We start from the raw sequence: 19,798 nt of genomic DNA on the forward strand, positions 1-19,798 counted from the left end.
CCAAATCTAACGCTTTACCCAAATCTACAGCTTTACCCAAATCTAAGCTTTACCCAAATCTACAGCTTTACCCAAATCTACAGCTTTACCCAAATCTAAGCTTTACCCAAATCTACAGCTTTACCCAAATCTAAGCTTTACCCAAATCTACAGCTTTACCCAAATCTACAGCTTTACCCAAATCTACAGCTTTACCCAAATCTAAGCTTTACCCAAATCTAAGCTTTACCCAAATCTAAGCTTTACCCAAATCTAAGCTTTACCCAAATCTACAGCTTTACCCAAATCTAACGCTTTACCCAAATCTACAGCTTTACCCAAATCTAAGCTTTACCCAAATCTAAGCTTTACCCAAATCTAAGCTTTACCCAAATCTAACGCTTTACCCAAATCTAAGCTTTACCCAAATCTAACGCTTTACCCAAATCTAAGCTTTACCCAAATCTAAGCTTTACCCAAATCTAAGCTTTACCCAAATCTACAGCTTTACCCAAATCTACAGCTTTACCCAAATCTAAAGCTTTACCCAAATCTAACGCTTTACCCAAATCTAAGCTTTACCCAAATCTAACGCTTTACCCAAATCTACAGCTTTACCCAAATCTACAGCTTTACCCAAATCTACAGCTTTACCCAAATCTACAGCTTTACCCAAATCTAAGCTTTACCCAAATCTAACGCTTTACCCAAATCTAACGCTTTACCCAAATCTAACGCTTTACCCAAATCTAAGCTTTACCCAAATCTAACGCTTTACCCAAATCTACAGCTTTACCCAAATCTACAGCTTTACCCAAATCTACAGCTTTACCCAAATCTAAGCTTTACCCAAATCTAAGCTTTACCCAAATCTACAGCTTTACCCAAATCTAAGCTTTACCCAAATCTAAGCTTTACCCAAATCTAACTCTTTACCCAAATCTAAGCTTTACCCAAATCTAAGCTTTACCCAAATCTAAGCTTTACCCAAATCTAAGCTTTACCCAAATCTAAGCTTTACCCAAATCTACAGCTTTACCCAAATCTACAGCTTTACCCAAATCTAAGCTTTACCCAAATCTAAGCTTTACCCAAATCTAAGCTTTACCCAAATCTAACGCTTTACCCAAATCTAAGCTTTACCCAAATCTAACGCTTTACCCAAATCTAAGCTTTACCCAAATCTAAGCTTTACCCAAATCTACAGCTTTACCCAAATCTAAGCTTTACCCAAATCTAAGCTTTACCCAAATCTAACGCTTTACCCAAATCTACAGCTTTACCCAAATCTACAGCTTTACCCAAATCTAAGCTTTACCCAAATCTAACGCTTTACCCAAATCTACAGCTTTACCCAAATCTACAGCTTTACCCAAATCTAAGCTTTACCCAAATCTAACGCTTTACCCAAATCTACAGCTTTACCCAAATCTACAGCTTTACCCAAATCTAACGCTTTACCCAAATCTACAGCTTTACCCAAATCTACAGCTTTACCCAAATCTAAAGCTTTACCCAAATCTACAGCTTTACCCAAATCTACAGCTTTACCCAAATCTAACGCTTTACCCAAATCTACAGCTTTACCCAAATCTACAGCTTTACCCAAATCTAAAGCTTTACCCAAATCTACAGCTTTACCCAAATCTAAGCTTTACCCAAATCTACAGCTTTACCCAAATCTACAGCTTTACCTAAATCTAAGCTTTACCCAAATCTAAGCTTTACCCAAATCTAAGCTTTACCCAAATCTACAGCTTTACCCAAATCTAAGCTTTACCCAAATCTAAGCTTTACCCAAATCTAACTCTTTACCCAAATCTAAGCTTTACCCAAATCTAAGCTTTACCCAAATCTAAGCTTTACCCAAATCTAAGCTTTACCCAAATCTACAGCTTTACCCAAATCTACAGCTTTACCCAAATCTAAGCTTTACCCAAATCTAACGCTTTACCCAAATCTAAGCTTTACCCAAATCTAACGCTTTACCCAAATCTAACGCTTTACCCAAATCTACAGCTTTACCTAAATCTAAGGCTTTACCCAAATCTAAGCTTTACCCAAATCTACAGCTTTACCCAAATCTAAGCTTTACCCAAATCTACAGCTTTACCCAAATCTACAGCTTTACCTAAATCTAAGCTTTACCCAAATCTAAGCTTTACCCAAATCTAAGCTTTACCCAAATCTACAGCTTTACCCAAATCTAAGCTTTACCCAAATCTAAGCTTTACCCAAATCTACAGCTTTACCCAAATCTACAGCTTTACCCAAATCTAAGCTTTACCCAAATCTAAGCTTTACCCAAATCTACAGCTTTACCCAAATCTACAGCTTTACCCAAATCTAACGCTTTACCCAAATCTAAGCTTTACCCAAATCTAAGCTTTACCCAAATCTAACTCTTTACCCAAATCTACAGCTTTACCCAAATCTACAGCTTTACCTAAATCTAAGCTTTACCCAAATCTAAGCTTTACCCAAATCTAAGCTTTACCCAAATCTAAGCTTTACCCAAATCTAAGCTTTACCCAAATCTACAGCTTTACCCAAATCTACAGCTTTACCCAAATCTAAGCTTTACCCAAATCTAACGCTTTACCCAAATCTACAGCTTTACCCAAATCTAACGCTTTACCCAAATCTAAGCTTTACCCAAATCTAAGCTTTACCCAAATCTAAGCTTTACCCAAATCTAAGCTTTACCCAAATCTAACGCTTTACCCAAATCTAAGCTTTACCCAAATCTAACGCTTTACCCAAATCTAAGCTTTACCCAAATCTAACGCTTTACCCAAATCTACAGCTTTACCCAAATCTAAGCTTTACCCAAATCTAACGCTTTACCCAAATCTACAGCTTTACCCAAATCTAAGCTTTACCCAAATCTAACGCTTTACCCAAATCTAACGCTTTACCCAAATCTAAAGCTTTACCCAAATCTACAGCTTTACCCAAATCTAAGCTTTACCCAAATCTAACGCTTTACCCAAATCTAACGCTTTACCCAAATCTACAGCTTTACCCAAATCTACAGCTTTACCCAATACTAACACTTTACCCAAATCTAACGCTTTACCCAAATCTAAGCTTTACCCAAATCTAAGCTTTACCCAAATCTAACGCTTTACCCAAATCTAAGCTTTACCCAAATCTAAGCTTTACCCAAATCTAAGCTTTACCCAAATCTAACGCTTTACCCAAATCTACAGCTTTACCCAAATCTAAGCTTTACCCAAATCTAACGCTTTACCCAAATCTACAGCTTTACCCAAATCTACAGCTTTACCCAAATCTAACGCTTTACCCAAATCTAACGCTTTACCCAAATCTAAGCTTTACCCAAATCTACAGCTTTACCCAAATCTACAGCTTTACCCAAATCTACAGCTTTACCCAAATCTACAGCTTTACCCAAATCTAACGCTTTACCCAAATCTAAGCTTTACCCAAATCTAACGCTTTACCCAAATCTACAGCTTTACCCAAATCTAAGCTTTACCCAAATCTACAGCTTTACCCAAATCTAACGCTTTACCCAAATCTAACGCTTTACCCAAATCTACAGCTTTACCCAAATCTAAGCTTTACCCAAATCTAACGCTTTACCCAAATCTAAGCTTTACCCAAATCTAAGCTTTACCCAAATCTAACGCTTTACCCAAATCTAAGCTTTACCCAAATCTACAGCTTTACCCAAATCTAAGCTTTACCCAAATCTACAGCTTTACCCAAATCTAACGCTTTACCCAAATCTAAGCTTTACCCAAATCTACAGCTTTACCCAAATCTAAAGCTTTACCCAAATCTAAGCTTTACCCAAATCTAAGCTTTACCCAAATCTACAGCTTTACCCAAATCTAAGCTTTACCCAAATCTAAAGCTTTACCCAAATCTACAGCTTTACCCAAATCTAACGCTTTACCCAAATCTAAGCTTTACCCAAATCTAAGCTTTACCCAAATCTACAGCTTTACCCAAATCTAACGCTTTACCCAAATCTAACGCTTTACCCAAATCTACAGCTTTACCCAAATCTACAGCTTTACCCAAATCTAACGCTTTACCCAAATCTACAGCTTTACCCAAATCTAAGCTTTACCCAAATCTAAGCTTTACCCAAATCTGACGCTTTACCCAAATCTAACGCTTTACCCAAATCTACAGCTTTACCCAAATCTAAGCTTTACCCAAATCTAACGCTTTACCCAAATCTACAGCTTTACCCAAATCTACAGCTTTACCCAAATCTACAGCTTTACCCAAATCTAACGCTTTACCCAAATCTAAGCTTTACCCAAATCTAACGCTTTACCCAAATCTAAGCTTTACCCAAATCTAACGCTTTACCCAAATCTAAGCTTTACCCAAATCTAAAGCTTTACCCAAATCTAACGCTTTACCCAAATCTACAGCTTTACCCAAATCTACAGCTTTACCCAAATGTACAGCTTTACCCAAATCTACAGCTTTACCCAAATCTACAGCTTTACCCAAATCTAAGCTTTACCCAAATCTAACGCTTTACCCAAATCTAACGCTTTATCCAAATCTACAGCTTTACCCAAATCTAAGCTTTACCCAAATCTAACGCTTTACCCAAATCTACAGCTTTACCCAAATCTAACGCTTTATCCAAATCTAACGCTTTATCCAAATCTAACGCTTTATCCAAATCTAACGCTTTACCCAAATCTAACGCTTTATCCAAATCTAACGCTTTACCCAAATCTACAGCTTTACCCAAATCTACAGCTTTACCCAAATCTACAGCTTTACCCAAATCTAACGCTTTACCCAAATCTACAGCTTTACCCAAATCTAACGCTTTACCCAAATCTACAGCTTTACCCAAATCTACAGCTTTACCCAAATCTAAGCTTTACCCAAATCTAACGCTTTACCCAAATCTAACGCTTTATCCAAATCTACAGCTTTACCCAAATCTAAGCTTTACCCAAATCTAACGCTTTACCCAAATCTACAGCTTTACCCAAATCTAAGCTTTACCCAAATCTAAAGCTTTACCCAAATCTAACGCTTTACCCAAATCTAACGCTTTACCCAAATCTAACGCTTTATCCAAATCTACAGCTTTACCCAAATCTAACGCTTTACCCAAATCTAACGCTTTACCCAAATCTAAGCTTTACCCAAATCTAAAGCTTTACCCAAATCTAACGCTTTACCCAAATCTAAAGCTTTACCCAAATCTAACGCTTTATCCAAATCTAACGCTTTATCCAAATCTACAGCTTTACCCAAATCTAACGCTTTACCCAAATCTACAGCTTTACCCAAATCTACAGCTTTACCCAAATCTAACGCTTTACCCAAATCTAACGCTTTACCCAAATCTAACGCTTTACCCAAATCTACAGCTTTACCCAAATCTAAGCTTTACCCAAATCTAACGCTTTACCCAAATCTACAGCTTTACCCAAATCTAAAGCTTTACCCAAATCTACAGCTTTACCCAAATCTAACGCTTTACCCAAATCTACAGCTTTACCCAAATCTAAAGCTTTACCCAAATCTACAGCTTTACCCAAATCTAACGCTTTACCCAAATCTACAGCTTTACCCAAATCTAACGCTTTACCCAAATCTAAGCTTTACCCAAATCTAAAGCTTTACCCAAATCTACAGCTTTACCCAAATCTAACGCTTTACCCAAATCTACAGCTTTACCCAAATCTAAAGCTTTACCCAAATCTACAGCTTTACCCAAATCTAAAGCTTTACCCAAATCTAAAGCTTTACCCAAATCTAAAGCTTTACCCAAATCTACAGCTTTACCCAAATCTAAAGCTTTACCCAAATCTACAGCTTTACCCAAATCTACAGCTTTACCCAAATCTACAGCTTTACCCAAATCTAAAGCTTTACCCAAATCTAAAGCTTTACCCAAATCTAAAGCTTTACCCAAATCTACAGCTTTACCCAAATCTAACGCTTTACCCAAATCTAAAGCTTTACCCAAATCTAAAGCTTTACCCAAATCTACAGCTTTACCCAAATCTATGACTTTACCCAAATCTACAGCTTTACCCAAATCTAAAGCTTTACCCAAATCTACAGCTTTACCCAAATCTAAAGCTTTACCCAAATCTACAGCTTTACCCAAATCTAAAGCTTTACCCAAATCTACAGCTTTACCCAAATCTAAAGCTTTACCCAAATCTACAGCTTTACCCAAATCTAAAGCTTTACCCAAATCTACAGCTTTACCCAAATCTAAAGCTTTACCCAAATCTAACGCTTTACCCAAATCTAAGCTTTACCCAAATCTACAGCTTTACCCAAATCTAACGCTTTACCCAAATCTACAGCTTTACCCAAATCTACAGCTTTACCCAAATCTACAGCTTTACCCAAATCTAAAGCTTTACCCAAATCTACAGCTTTACCCAAATCTAAAGCTTTACCCAAATCTACAGCTTTACCCAAATCTAAAGCTTTACCCAAATCTAAAGCTTTACCCAAATCTACAGCTTTACCCAAATCTAAAGCTTTACCCAAATCTAAGCTTTACCCAAATCTAACTCTTTACCCAAATCTAAAGCTTTACCCAAATCTACAGCTTTACCCAAATCTAAGCTTTACCCAAATCTACAGCTTTACCCAAATCTAAGACTTTACCCAAATCTAAGCTTTACCCAAATCTACAGCTTTACCCAAATCTAAGACTTTACCCAAATCTACAGCTTTACCCAAATCTAACGCTTTATCGACCCCGCGACCCCCTCTTTGGGAACCCCTGGTCTAGAACTGTGGCAAAAGGAGAACTGGTGTAAAAGTCGGGAAATATCCGAGATAAAACAAAATAAAAAGGGAAACATTAGAAAAATGGGGTAAAAAGCGAAAGGTTAAAGGTCAGACCCGTAGACGCAGTGGGCGGCGGTCAGGAGCCAGTCCCGGCCAATCAGAGTGGCCCCGCAAATGTGATTATTCGACCAATGAAGAGACACCATCCACGGCCACGCCCCTTTGTCCGCGTCGACTCCGCCTACGATCCTCCCCGCCCCTGAAACGCCGACCTCGCCGACCTCGCCGACCGCGCCTCCTCCGGGCTGTGATTGGCCGACCGCGCCTCCTCCGGGCTGTGATTGGCCGACCGCACCTCCTCCGGGCTGTGATTGGCCGACCGCACCTCCTCCGGGCTGTGATTGGCCAGACTCAGACGGGAGGTTGACCTGGCGGACTCCACAGGCTGAAAACAAAGACAGTGTATTTCTGTGGGGAGGGGGCAGCAGAGGGCGGGGCTTACTGAGGTCATGTGTGAGGTCATGTGTGAGGTCATGTGTGAGGTCATGTGTGAGGTCATGTATGAGGTCATGTGTGAGGTCATGTGTGAGGTCACGTACCTCCTGGACGACTGAGATCCCACTCAAACATATTTAACGTCATTTAGACTCACGTTTGTTGCTGCAGCTCAGGGACACCAGGCTCTCACAGCTCGACCTGCGGAGACACAGACAGCAGGGGGCGCTCTTACTCTGGTGTTATATTACAGTCACACACAGGGGGCGCTCTTACACTGGTGTTATATTACAGTCACACACAGGGGGCGCTCTTACACTGGTGTTATATTACAGTCACATACAGGGGGCGCTCTTACACTGGTGTTATATTACAGTCACATACAGGGGGCGCTCTTACACTGGTGTTATATTACAGTCACACACAGGGGGCGCTCTTACACTGGTGTTATATTACAGTCACACACAGGGGGCGCTCTTACACTGGTGTTATATTACAGTCACACACAGGGGGCGCTCTTACACTGGTGTTATATTACAGTCACACACAGGGGGCGCTCTTACACTGGTGTTATATTACAGTCACACACAGGGGGCGCTCTTACTCTGGTGTTATATTACAGTCACATACAGGGGGCGCTCTTACACTGGTGTTATATTACAGTCACACACAGGGGGCGCTCTTACACTGGTGTTATATTACAGTCACATACAGGGGGCGCTCTTACACTGGTGTTATATTACAGTCACACACAGGGGGCGCTCTTACACTGGTGTTATATTACAGTCACACACAGGGGGCGCTCTTACTCTGGTGTTATATTACAGTCACACACAGGGGGCACTCTTACTCTGGTGTTATATTACAGTCACACACAGGGGGCGCTCTTACACTGGTGTTATATTACAGTCACATACAGGGGGCGCTCTTACTCTGGTGTTATATTACAGTCACACACAGGGGGCACTCTTACTCTGGTGTTATATTACAGTCACATACAGGGGGCGCTCTTACACTGGTGTTATATTACAGTCACACACAGGGGGCGCTCTTACACTGGTGTTATATTACAGTCACACACAGGGGGCGCTCTTACACTGGTGTTATATTACAGTCACACACAGGGGGCGCTCTTACACTGGTGTTATATTACAGTCACACACAGGGGGCGCTCTTACACTGGTGTTATATTACAGTCACACACAGGGGGCGCTCTTACACTGGTGTTATATTACAGTCACACACAGGGGGCGCTCTTACTCTGGTGTTATATCACAGTCACACACAGGGGGCGCTCTTACACTGGTGTTATATTACAGTCACACACAGGGGGCGCTCTTACACTGGTGTTATATTACAGTCACACACAGGGGGCGCTCTTACTCTGGTGTTATATTACAGTCACACACAGGGGGCGCTCTTACACTGGTGTTATATTACAGTCACACACAGGGGGCGCTCTTACACTGGTGTTATATTACAGTCACACACAGGGGGCGCTCTTACACTGGTGTTATATTACAGTCACACACAGGGGGCGCTCTTACACTGGTGTTATATTACAGTCACATACAGGGGGCGCTCTTACACTGGTGTTATATTACAGTCACATACAGGGGGCGCTCTTACACTGGTGTTATATTACAGTCACATACAGGGGGCGCTCTTACACTGGTGTTATATTACAGTCACACACAGGGGGCGCTCTTACACTGGTGTTATATTACAGTCACATACAGGGGGCGCTCTTACACTGGTGTTATATTACAGTCACATACAGGGGGCGCTCTTACACTGGTGTTATATTACAGTCACACACAGGGGGCGCTCTTACTCTGGTGTTATATTACAGTCACATACAGGGGGCGCTCTTACACTGGTGTTATATTACAGTCACATACAGGGGGCGCTCTCACACTGGTGTTATATTACAGTCACACACAGGGGGCACTCTTACACTGGTGTTATATTACAGTCACACACAGGGGGCGCTCTTACTCTGGTGTTATATTACAGTCACATACAGGGGGCGCTCTTACACTGGTGTTATATTACAGTCACACACAGGGGGCGCTCTTACACTGGTGTTATATTACAGTCACACACAGGGGGCGCTCTTACTCTGGTGTTATATTACAGTCACACACAGGGGGCGCTCTTACACTGGTGTTATATTACAGTCACACACAGGGGGCGCTCTTACTCTGGTGTTATATTACAGTCACATACAGGGGGCACTCTTACACTGGTGTTATACTACAGTCACACACAGGGGGCGCTCTTACTCTGGTGTTATATTACAGTCACATACAGGGGGCGCTCTTACACTGGTGTTATATTACAGTCACACACAGGGGGCGCTCTTACACTGGTGTTATATTACAGTCACACACAGGGGGCGCTCTTACACTGGTGTTATATTACAGTCACACACAGGGGGCGCTCTTACTCTGGTGTTATATTACAGTCACACACAGGGGGCGCTCTTACACTGGTGTTATACTACAGTCACACACAGGGGGCGCTCTTACTCTGGTGTTATATTACAGTCACACACAGGGGGCGCTCTTACACTGGTGTTATATTACAGTCACACACAGGGGGCGCTCTTACTCTGGTGTTATATTACAGTCACATACAGGGGGCACTCTTACACTGGTGTTATACTACAGTCACACACAGGGGGCGCTCTTACACTGGTGTTATATTACAGTCACACACAGGGGGCGCTCTTACTCTGGGCTGGTGACGATGCTGTCGTTCGACACAGAGACAGAAATGAACGGTGCGTCCTCAGGCTCAGAGGAAACCGTCGTCCAGTTTCCGGACCTGCAGCAGAAACAGCCACATTTAGGAGGAACAGAGGCCCCGCCCTCTCACCTGTCTCCTAAGCCCCGCCCTCTCAGATGTCTCCTAGGCCTCGCCCTCTCACCTGTCTCCTTGGCCCCGCCTTCTCACCTGTCTCCTAGCCCCCGCCCTCTCACCTGTCTCCTAGGCCCTGCCCTCTCACATCTCTCCTAGGCCCCGCCCTCTCACCTGTCTCCTAGGCCCCGCCCTCTCACATCTCTCCTAGGCCCCGCCCTCTCACCTGTATCCCAGGTAACGGCAGGTGAAGTCCGACAGGGGGCGTGTCCAGTGGGAGGAGCAGACAGAGAAGTTTGAGGAGACGATCTGCATCTGGAGCCGATCCGAGTCCAAGAAAACTGAAACAGGAACAGGTTTAACCATCACGTACTCCTGGACTCCAACACATCTCCTGAGGAGCTCTGTTGTCGGGGGCTTTATGCCCCTGTAGGGTCTCCCATGTTAAACAGGTCCGAGGTGATGGGTCAGACGAAGAGCAGCTCAGAAGACTCTTATGGACGTACAATATATAAGGACCGATACGTGGTATATATATATTTATGGTGTTGCCGGGGCCCGAACGCGAGCGTCTGGTGGCCGGGTCTCTGCCCACGGGGTCCGGCCGGGCACAGCCCGTAGAGACGACCTGGGCCCGCCCTCCTGTGGACCCACCACCCGCAGAGGGATCCGTAGGGGTCGGTGCAGGGACTGGGGGGCAGTCAGAGGCAGTTGCCTCGATGACCTGGTCCACACGTGTTGGAGTTCAGCCCGGTGGACGAGAGGGTCGCGTCCCTACGCCTCCAGGTCGGGGACAGGTCTCTCACCGTTGTCTCGGCCTACGGGCCCAACATCGGTGCAGAGTACCCGGCCTTCTTGGAGTCCCTGGGAGGGGTACTAGATAGTGCTCCGACTGGGGACTCCATTGTTCTGCTGGGGGACTTCAACGCCCACGTGGGTAACGACAGTGAGACCTGGGAGGGAGTGATTGGGAAGAACGGCCTCCCCGATCTGAACCCGAGTGGTGTTCTGTTATTGGACTTCTGTGCTAGTCACAGTTTGTCCATAACGAACACCATGTTCGAGCACAAGGGTGTCCATAAGTGCACGTGGCACCAGGACGCCCTAGGCAGGAGGTCGATGATCGACTTTGTAGTTGTGTCGTCTGACCTCCGGCCGCGTGTCTCGGACACTCGGGTGAAGAGAGGGGCGGAGCTGTCAACCGATCACCACCTGGTGGTGAGCTGGATCCGCTGGCAGGGGAGGAAGCCGGTCAGACCTGGCAGGCCCAAGCGTGTTGTGAGGGTCTGCTGGGAACGTCTGGTGGATCCCTCTGTCAGTGGGGTCTTCAACTCCCACCTCCGGAAGAGCTTCACCCTGATTCCGGGGGAGGCGGGGGACATGGAGTCAGAGTGGACTCTGTTCTCCTCCTCCATTGTTGATGCGGCTGCTCGTAGTTGTGGCCGTAAGGTCTCTGGTGCCTGTCGCGGCGGCAATCCCCGAACCCGGTGGTGGCGCCCGGAAGTAAGGGATGCCGTCAAGCTGAAGAAGGAGTCCTACCTGGCCTTGTTGGCTTGTGGGACTCCTGAGGCAGCTGAGAGGTACCGGCAGGCCAAGCGTGCTGCAGCTCGAGCGGTCGCGGAGGCTAAAACTCGGGTCTGGGAGGAGTTCGGGGAGGCCATGGAGGAAGACTATCGGTCGGCCTCGAAGAGATTCTGGCAAACCATCCGGCGCCTCAGGAGGGGGAAGCAGTGCTTCACCAACACTGTTTACAGTGCGGGAGGGGGGCTGCTGACCTCGACTGGGGATGTCGTCGGGCGGTGGAAGGAGGACTTCGAGGACCTCCTCAACCCCGTCGTCACGTCTTCCAATGAGGAAGCAGAGGCTGAGGACTCGGAGGTGGGCTCGCCCATCATCGGGGCTGAAGTCACCGAGGTGGTGAGAAAGCTCCTCGGTGGCTCCGGGGGTGGATGAGATTCGCCCTGAGTACCTTAAGTCTCTGGATGTTGTAGGACTGTCTTGGCTGACACGTCTCTGCAACATCGCGTGGCGGTCGGGGTGTTTAAACTCCCCGGTCCAGTCGTACTCACCACACTGGTCCTCGTCGGCTCCGTCAGGACAGTCCAGTCGTCCGTCACACTCGGCGCTGGAGGAAACGCAGAGTCCGGAGCCGCACTGGAGCTGCAGGTCTGAGCACGGCTCTGCAACAACATTCAGACATGTGACCCCTGACCCCTGACTCAGACCCTGACCCCTGACCCGGACTGGTGTGGGCTCTGACCTGGTGACCCCAGATTGACCCCTGAGGTGAAGTTGGCCTTGAAGCCTCGCCAAGAGGTGGAGGCGTCCGTCAGGAACCAGAGAGAAATCTGATTGGTGGATGAGAAGAAGTCGTGGGCGGGACCTTTGTTTCCCGTGAAAACGCCTGAGGAACAAAGACAATGTTAGAACCTCTGACCCTCCTGAGGTCCAGAATCCTCCTCAGACTCTGACCCTCCTGAGGTCCAGCTCCTCCTCAGACTCTGACCCTCCTGAGGTCCAGCTCCTCCTCCTCAGACTCTGACCCTCCTGAGGTCCAGCTCCTCCTCCTCAGACTCTGACCCTCCTGAGGTCCAGCTCCTCCTCAGACTCTGACCCTCCTGAGGTCCAGCTCCTCCTCAGACTCTGACCCTCCTGAGGTCCAGCTCCTCCTCAGACTCTGACCCTCCTGAGGTCCAGCTCCTCCTCAGACTCTGACCCTCCTGAGGTCCTAGTCCTCAGACTCTGAACCTGTGACACACTGACCCAGCAGAGTGGAGTCTGGCTCTGGTCCGTCTCTGATCTCCAAAGTGTCGTAGGAAGATTCCAGATCGAAGTCTAGGAAGTGGAGCTGAAGGTTCTTCCCAACGTCAGCGTGAAGCCTCCACAGACCTGACGGGGGAACAGAAGATCATCATTCAGACAGAAGAACATCATTCAGACAGAGGAAAATCATTCAGACGGAGGAACATCATTCAGACAGAGGAACATCATTCAGACAGAGGAACATCATTCAGACAGAGGAACAGAGGAACATCATTCAGACGGAGGAACATCACTCAGACAGAGGAACATCATTCAGACAGAAGAACATCATTCAGACGGAGGAACATCATTCAGACAGAGGAACATCATTCAGACAGAGGAACATCAGAATGGTAACTCTTTAAACACTCACAGTTGGCCCTGTTGCCGTAGTAATCGGGGTATCCTGGCGAGCTGAAGGTGGCGCTGTGGAACAAATCAAAGGGTCCTCCACAGTCGGCTGAAAGACAACGATCGACCAATCAGACGACACCGGGGAGGAGCCGGCGTGACCTTAGGGGGGCGTGTCTTACCTGGGATGGGCGTGTCTTACCTGGGATGGGCGTGTCTTACCTGGGATGGGAGTGTCTTACCTGGGATGGGAGTGTCTTACCTGGGATGGGAGTGTCTTGCCTGGGATGGGCGTGTCTTACCTGGGATGGGCGTGTCTTACCTGGGATGGGAGTGTCTTACCTGGGATGGGCGTGTCTTACCTGGGATGGGAGTGTCTTGCCTGGGATGAGCGTGTCTTACCTGGGATGGGCGTGTCTTACCTGGGATGGGAGTGTCTTACCTGGGATGGGCGTGTCTTACCTGGGATGGGCGTGTCTTACCTGGGATGGGCGTGTCTTACCTGGGATGGGAGTGTCTTACCTGGGATGGGAGGGCGCGTGGTTGGGGGCGGGACGTTGGTGGGCTCTGGGGGGGCGGGGCCACAGGGCAGAGGCGTCAGAGTGATGTCATCGAGAGCGATGTCGTTCAACATCCCGCCTTTTTCCTGAGCCTCGAACACGATCTGCAGCAGAGGCCGTTAGTGACATCGCCATGGAAACAGGGGTGTGGTCACCTGTGTGTAGTCACCTGTGTGTAGTAGTCACCTGTCTGTGGGTGTGGTCACCTGTCTGTGGGTGTGGTCACCTGTCTGTGGGTGTGGTCACCTGTCTGTGGGTGTGGTCACCTGTCTGTGGGTGTGGTCACCTGTCTGTGGGTGTGGTCACCTGTCTGTGGGTGTGGTCACCTGTCCGTGGGTGTGGTCACCTGTCTGTGGGTGTAGTTCCGTGGGTGTGGTCACCTGTCCGTGGGTGTGGTCACCTGTCTGTGGGTGTGGTCACCTGTCTGTGGGTGTGGTCACCTGTCTGTGGGTGTGGTCACCTGTCCGTGGGTGTGGTCACCTGTCCGTGGGTGTGGTCACCTGTCTGTGGGTGTAGTTCTGTGGGTGTGGTCACCTGTCCGTGGGTGTGGTCACCTGTCCGTGGGTGTGGTCACCTGTCTGTGGGTGTGGTCACCTGTCTGTGGGTGTGGTCACCTGTCCGTGGGTGTGGTCACCTGTCTGTGGGTGTGGTCACCTGTCCGTGGGTGTGGTCACCTGTCCGTGGGTGTGGTCACCTGTCCGTGGTCACCTGTCCGTGGGTGTGGTCACCTGTCTGTGGGTGTGGTCACCTGTCTGTGGGTGTGGTCACCTGTCTGTGGGTGTGGTCACCTGTCCGTGGGTATAGTCACCTGTCTGTGGGTGTAGTCACCTGTCTGTGGGTGTGGTCACCTGTCCGTGGGTGTGGTCACCTGACTGTGGGTGTAGTCACCTGTCCGTGGGTGTGGTCACCTGTCTGTGGGTGTAGTCACCTGTCTGTGGGTGTGGTCACCTGTCTGTGGGTGTGGTCACCTGACTGTGGGTATAGTCACCTGTCTGTGGGTGTAGTCACCTGTCTGTGGGTGTGGTCACCTGTCTGTGGGTGTGGTCACCTGTCTGTGGGTGTGGTCACCTGTCTGTGGGTGTGGTCACCTGTCTGTGGGTGTAGTCACCTGTCTGTGGGTGTGGTCACCTGTCTGTGGGTGTAGTCACCTGTCTGTGGGTGTGGTCACCTGTCTGTGGGTGTGGTCACCTGAATGTGGGTGTGGTCACCTGTCTGTGGGTGTGGTCACCTGTCTGTGGGTGTAGTTCCGTGGGTGTGGTCACCTGTCTGTGGTCACCTGTCCGTGGGTGTGGTCACCTGTCTGTGGGTGTGGTCACCTTTCCGTGGGTGTAGTCACCTGTCTGTGGGTGTGGTCACCTGTCTGTGGGTGTGGTCACCTGTCTGTGGGTGTGGTCACCTGTCTGTGGGTGTGGTCACCTGTCTGTGGGTGTGGTCACCTGTCTGTGGGTGTGGTCACCTGTCTGTGGGTGTGGTCACCTGTCTGTGGGTGTGGTCACCTTTCCGTGGGTGTAGTCACCTGTCTGTGGGTGTGGTCACCTGTCTGTGGGTGTGGTCACCTGTCTGTGGGTGTGGTCACCTTTCCGTGGGTGTAGTCACCTGTCTGTGGGTGTGGTCACCTGAATGTGGGTGTAGTCACCTGAATGTGGGTGTGGTCACCTGTCTGTGGGTGTAGTCACCTGTCTGTGGGTGTGGTCACCTGTCTGTGGGTGTGGTCACCTGTCTGTGGGTGTGGTCACCTGTCTGTGGGTGTGGTCACCTTTCCGTGGGTGTAGTCACCTGTCTGTGGGTGTAGTCACCTGTCTGTGGGTGTGGTCACCTGTCTGTGGGTGTAGTCACCTGTCTGTGGGTGTAGTCACCTGTCTGTGGGTGTGGTCACCTGTCTGTGGGTGTGGTCACCTGTCTGTGGGTGTGGTCACCTGTCTGTGGGTGTGGTCACCTGTCTGTTGTCACCTGTCCGTGGGTGTAGTCACCTGTCTGTGGGTGTGGTCACCTGTCTGTGGGTGTGGTCACCTGTCTGTGGGTGTGGTCACCTGTCTGTTGTCACCTGTCCGTGGGTGTAGTCACCTGTCTGTGGGTGTAGTCACCTGTCTGTGGGTGTAGTCACCTGTCTGTGGGTGTGGTCACCTGTCTGTGGGTGTAGTCACCTGTCTGTGGGTGTGGTCACCTGTCCGTGGGTGTGGTCACCTGTCTGTTGTCACCTGTCCGTGGGTGTAGTCACCTGTCTGTGGGTGTGGTCACCTGTCCGTGGGTGTGGTCACCTGTCTGTGGGTGTGGTCACCTGTCCGTGGGTGTGGTCACATGTCTGTGGGTGTGGTCACCTGTCTGTGGGTGTGGTCACCTGTCCGTGGGTGTGGTCACCTGTCCGTGGGTGTGGTCACCTGTCCGTGGGTGTGGTCACCTGTCTGTGGGTGTAGTCACCTGTCTGTGGGTGTAGTCACCTGTCTGTGGGTGTGGTCACCTGTCTGTGGGTGTGGTCACCTGTCTGTGGGTGTGGTCACCTGTCCGTGGGTGTGGTCACCTGTCCGTGGGTGTGGTCACCTGTCCGTGGGTGTGGTCACCTGTCTGTGGGTGTGGTCACCTGTCCGTGGGTGTGGTCACCTGTCTGTGGGTGTGGTCACCTGTCCGTGGGTGTGGTCACCTGTCCGTGGGTGTGGTCACCTGTCCGTGGGTGTGGTCACCTGTCTGTGGGTGTGGTCACCTGTCCGTGGGTGTGGTCACCTGTCCGTGGGTGTGGTCACCTGTCCGTGGGTGTAGTCACCTGTCTGTGGGTGTAGTCACCTGTCTGTGGGTGTGGTCACCTGTCCGTGGGTGTGGTCACCTGTCCGTGGGTGTGGTCACCTGTCCGTGGGTGTAGTCACCTGTCTGTGGGTGTGGTCACCTGTCTGTGGGTGTGGTCACCTGTCCGTGGGTGTGGTCACCTGTCTGTGGGTGTGGTCACCTGTCCGTGGGTGTGGTCACCTGTCTGTGGGTGTGGTCACCTGTCCGTGGGTGTGGTCACCTGTCCGTGGGTGTGGTCACCTGTCCGTGGGTGTGGTCACCTGTCTGTGGGTGTGGTCACCTGTCCGTGGGTGTGGTCACCTGTCCGTGGGTGTGGTCACCTGTCCGTGGGTGTAGTCACCTGTCTGTGGGTGTAGTCACCTGTCTGTGGGTGTGGTCACCTGTCCGTGGGTGTGGTCACCTGTCCGTGGGTGTGGTCACCTGTCCGTGGGTGTAGTCACCTGTCTGTGGGTGTGGTCACCTGTCTGTGGGTGTGGTCACCTGTCCGTGGGTGTAGTTCTCGTGAATGTCCACCAGGCCGCGGTGCCAGGCGTCCCCGTAGTCGCCCTGTCTCTGGAACAGGACTCGCTCTGAGTCCAGGAGCACGAGGACCCTGAGGACGAACACGTCGCCTCCGAACATGTGGTACCTGAAACACACATGTGGTACCTAAACACACAATGAGGCGCAGGGGTCGGGCAGCGGCACATGTGCAGTGTGAGGCGCAGGGGTCGGGCAGCGGCACATGTGCAGTGTGAGGCGCAGGGGTCGGGCAGCGGCACATGTGCAGTGTGAGGCGCAGGGGTCGGGCAGCGGCACATGTGCGGTGTGAGGCGCAGGGGTCGGGCAGCGGCACATGTGCGGTGTGAGGCGCAGGGGTCGGGCAGCGGCACATGTGCAGTGTGAGGCGCAGGGGTCGGGCAGCGGCACATGTGCAGTGTGAGGCGCAGGGGTCGGGCAGCGGCACATGTGCGGTGTGAGGCGCAGGGGTCGGGCAGCGGCACATGTGCGGTGTGAGGCGCAGTTACCAGAAGGACAGGCAGGAGGCGCCGGAGGACGGTCTGAGGGGAAGACTCAGGATCCGGAAAGTCTTCAGCCACGAGCCCGGACTGAAGGGAGTCGACACGTAAAACCCTGAAACACCAGACCTGAGTTAGTCCTGACCTGAGTGAGTCCAGACCTGAGTGAGTCCAGACCTGAGTTAGTCCTGACCTGAGTTAGTCCTGACCTGAGATAGTCCAGAGTTAGTCCAGAGTTAGTCCTGACCTGAGCTGGTCCCGGTGGTGTGGTCCTCCTCGGGGCCGGTCTCTGGGGGGAAGGTGCCTCCTCTGGTCCTGATCCAGTCCTGGTCCTGGTCTGGGTCTTGTCTCCAGAGACACCAGCCATCCTCAAAGGAACAGCTGAGCCTCTGCTCGTCTACAAGACAGTCACGTGTGCTTAGCATGTACTTAGCATGAATGTAGCATGAACTTACCATGTGCTCAACATGAACTTACCATGTGCTTAACATGAACTTAACATGTGCTTAACATGTGCTTAACACGTACTTAGCGTGTGCTTAACATGTACTTAACATGTACTTAACATGTTCTTAACATGTACTTAACATGTGCTTAACACGTACTTAGCGTGTGCTTAACATGTACTTAACACGTACTTAACATGTACTTAACATGTACCTAACATGTTCTTAACATGTACTTAACATGTGCTTAACATTTGCTTAGCTTGTTCTTAAGATGTACTTAACATGTTCTTAACATGTATTTAATATGTGCTTAACATGTTCTTAACATGTACTTAACATGTACTTAACATGTGCTTAACATGTACTTAACATGTACTTAACATGTGCTTAACATGTGTTTGACATGTTCTTAACATGTGCTTAACATGTTCTTAACATGTACTTAACATGTACTTAACATGTGCTTAACATGTACTTAACATGTACTTAACATGTGCTTAACATGTGCTTAACATGTACTTAACATGTTCTTAGCATGTTCTTAACATGTTCTTAACACGTACTTAACATGTGCTAAACATGTACTCAGCATGTTCTTAAAATGTTCTTAACATGTTTTTAGCATTTACTTAGCATGTTCTTAACATGTGCTTAGTATGTTCTTAACATGTGCTTAGTATGTTCTTAACATGTGCTTAACATGTTCTTAACATGTGCTTAACATGTACTTAACATGGGCTTAAGATGTACTTAACATGTACTTAACATGTGCTTAACATGTACTTAACATGTGCTTAACATGTTCTTAACATGTGCTTAACATGTACTTAACATGTGCTTAACATGTACTTAACATGTGCTTAACATGTACTTAACATGTGCTTAACATGTGCTTAACATGTACTTAACATGTACTTAACATGTACTTAACATGTACTTAACATGTGCTTAACATGTGCTTAACATGTGCTTAACATGTGCTTAACATGTACTTAACATGTGTTTAACATGTTCTTAACATGTACTTAACATGTACTTAACATGTTTTTAACATGTGTTTAACATGTTCTTAACATGTGCTTAACATGTTCTTAACATGTACTTAACATGTACTTAACATGTGCTTAACATGTACTTAACATGTACTTAACATGTGCTTAACATGTGCTTAACATGTACTTAACATGTTCTTAGCATGTTCTTAACATGTTCTTAACACGTACTTAACATGGGCTTAACATGTACTTAACATGTGCTTAACATGTGCTTAACATGTACTTAACATGTTCTTAGCATGTTCTTAACATGTTCTTAACACGTACTTAACATGGGCTTAACATGTACTTAACATTTGCTTAACATGTTGTTAACATGTACTTAACATGTGCTAAACATGTACTCAGCATGTTCTTAACATGTACTTAACATGTTTTTAGCATTTACTTAGCATGTGCTTAACATGTGCTAAACATGTACTTAGCATGTGCTTAGCATTCATTTGTCATGATTTTTTACATAATAACATGTGCTTAAAGTGGGCGGGGCTTACCACTGACGTCTGATAAATTCACGGCGCTAAACGTGGCTCTGAAGCCCCGCCCCTTAAACAGGCCATCTGACACGAACTCCGCCGTTGATTGGTCGTTCAGCAGCCACACGTTTCCTGGAGGGGCGGAGCCTGAGAGTTCAGCTGAGAGAGAATCATCCAATCAGAGAAGAGCAGACGAATAATCCAACAATAGTTACATTTTCCAAC

General features: G+C 48.2%; 1 protein-coding gene across 1 annotated transcript in view; it reads right to left on the minus strand.

The window, feature by feature from the left end:
• tmprss15 (transmembrane serine protease 15) overlaps positions 1 to 19,798 on the minus strand; it is a gene marked incomplete at both ends in the record, with an annotated part of 34,228 nt that overhangs the window by 9,199 nt on the left and 5,231 nt on the right. Inside the window, 13 exons of the mRNA XM_079583070.1 lie at positions 6,862 to 7,192; positions 7,400 to 7,443; positions 9,979 to 10,071; positions 10,331 to 10,445; positions 12,174 to 12,284; positions 12,365 to 12,508; positions 12,868 to 12,993; positions 13,280 to 13,366; positions 13,780 to 13,921; positions 17,076 to 17,223; positions 17,603 to 17,708; positions 17,841 to 17,990; positions 19,592 to 19,732. Coding sequence (XP_079439196.1) covers positions 6,862 to 7,192; positions 7,400 to 7,443; positions 9,979 to 10,071; positions 10,331 to 10,445; positions 12,174 to 12,284; positions 12,365 to 12,508; positions 12,868 to 12,993; positions 13,280 to 13,366; positions 13,780 to 13,921; positions 17,076 to 17,223; positions 17,603 to 17,708; positions 17,841 to 17,990; positions 19,592 to 19,732 — 1,738 coding nt within the window. The remainder of the gene's footprint in view (positions 1 to 6,861; positions 7,193 to 7,399; positions 7,444 to 9,978; positions 10,072 to 10,330; positions 10,446 to 12,173; positions 12,285 to 12,364; positions 12,509 to 12,867; positions 12,994 to 13,279; positions 13,367 to 13,779; positions 13,922 to 17,075; positions 17,224 to 17,602; positions 17,709 to 17,840; positions 17,991 to 19,591; positions 19,733 to 19,798) is intronic.

Source organism: Gobius niger (genome assembly GCF_951799975.1).
Source record: "Gobius niger genome assembly, contig: SCAFFOLD_31, whole genome shotgun sequence".
Classification (NCBI taxonomy): Eukaryota; Metazoa; Chordata; class Actinopteri; order Gobiiformes; family Gobiidae; genus Gobius; species Gobius niger.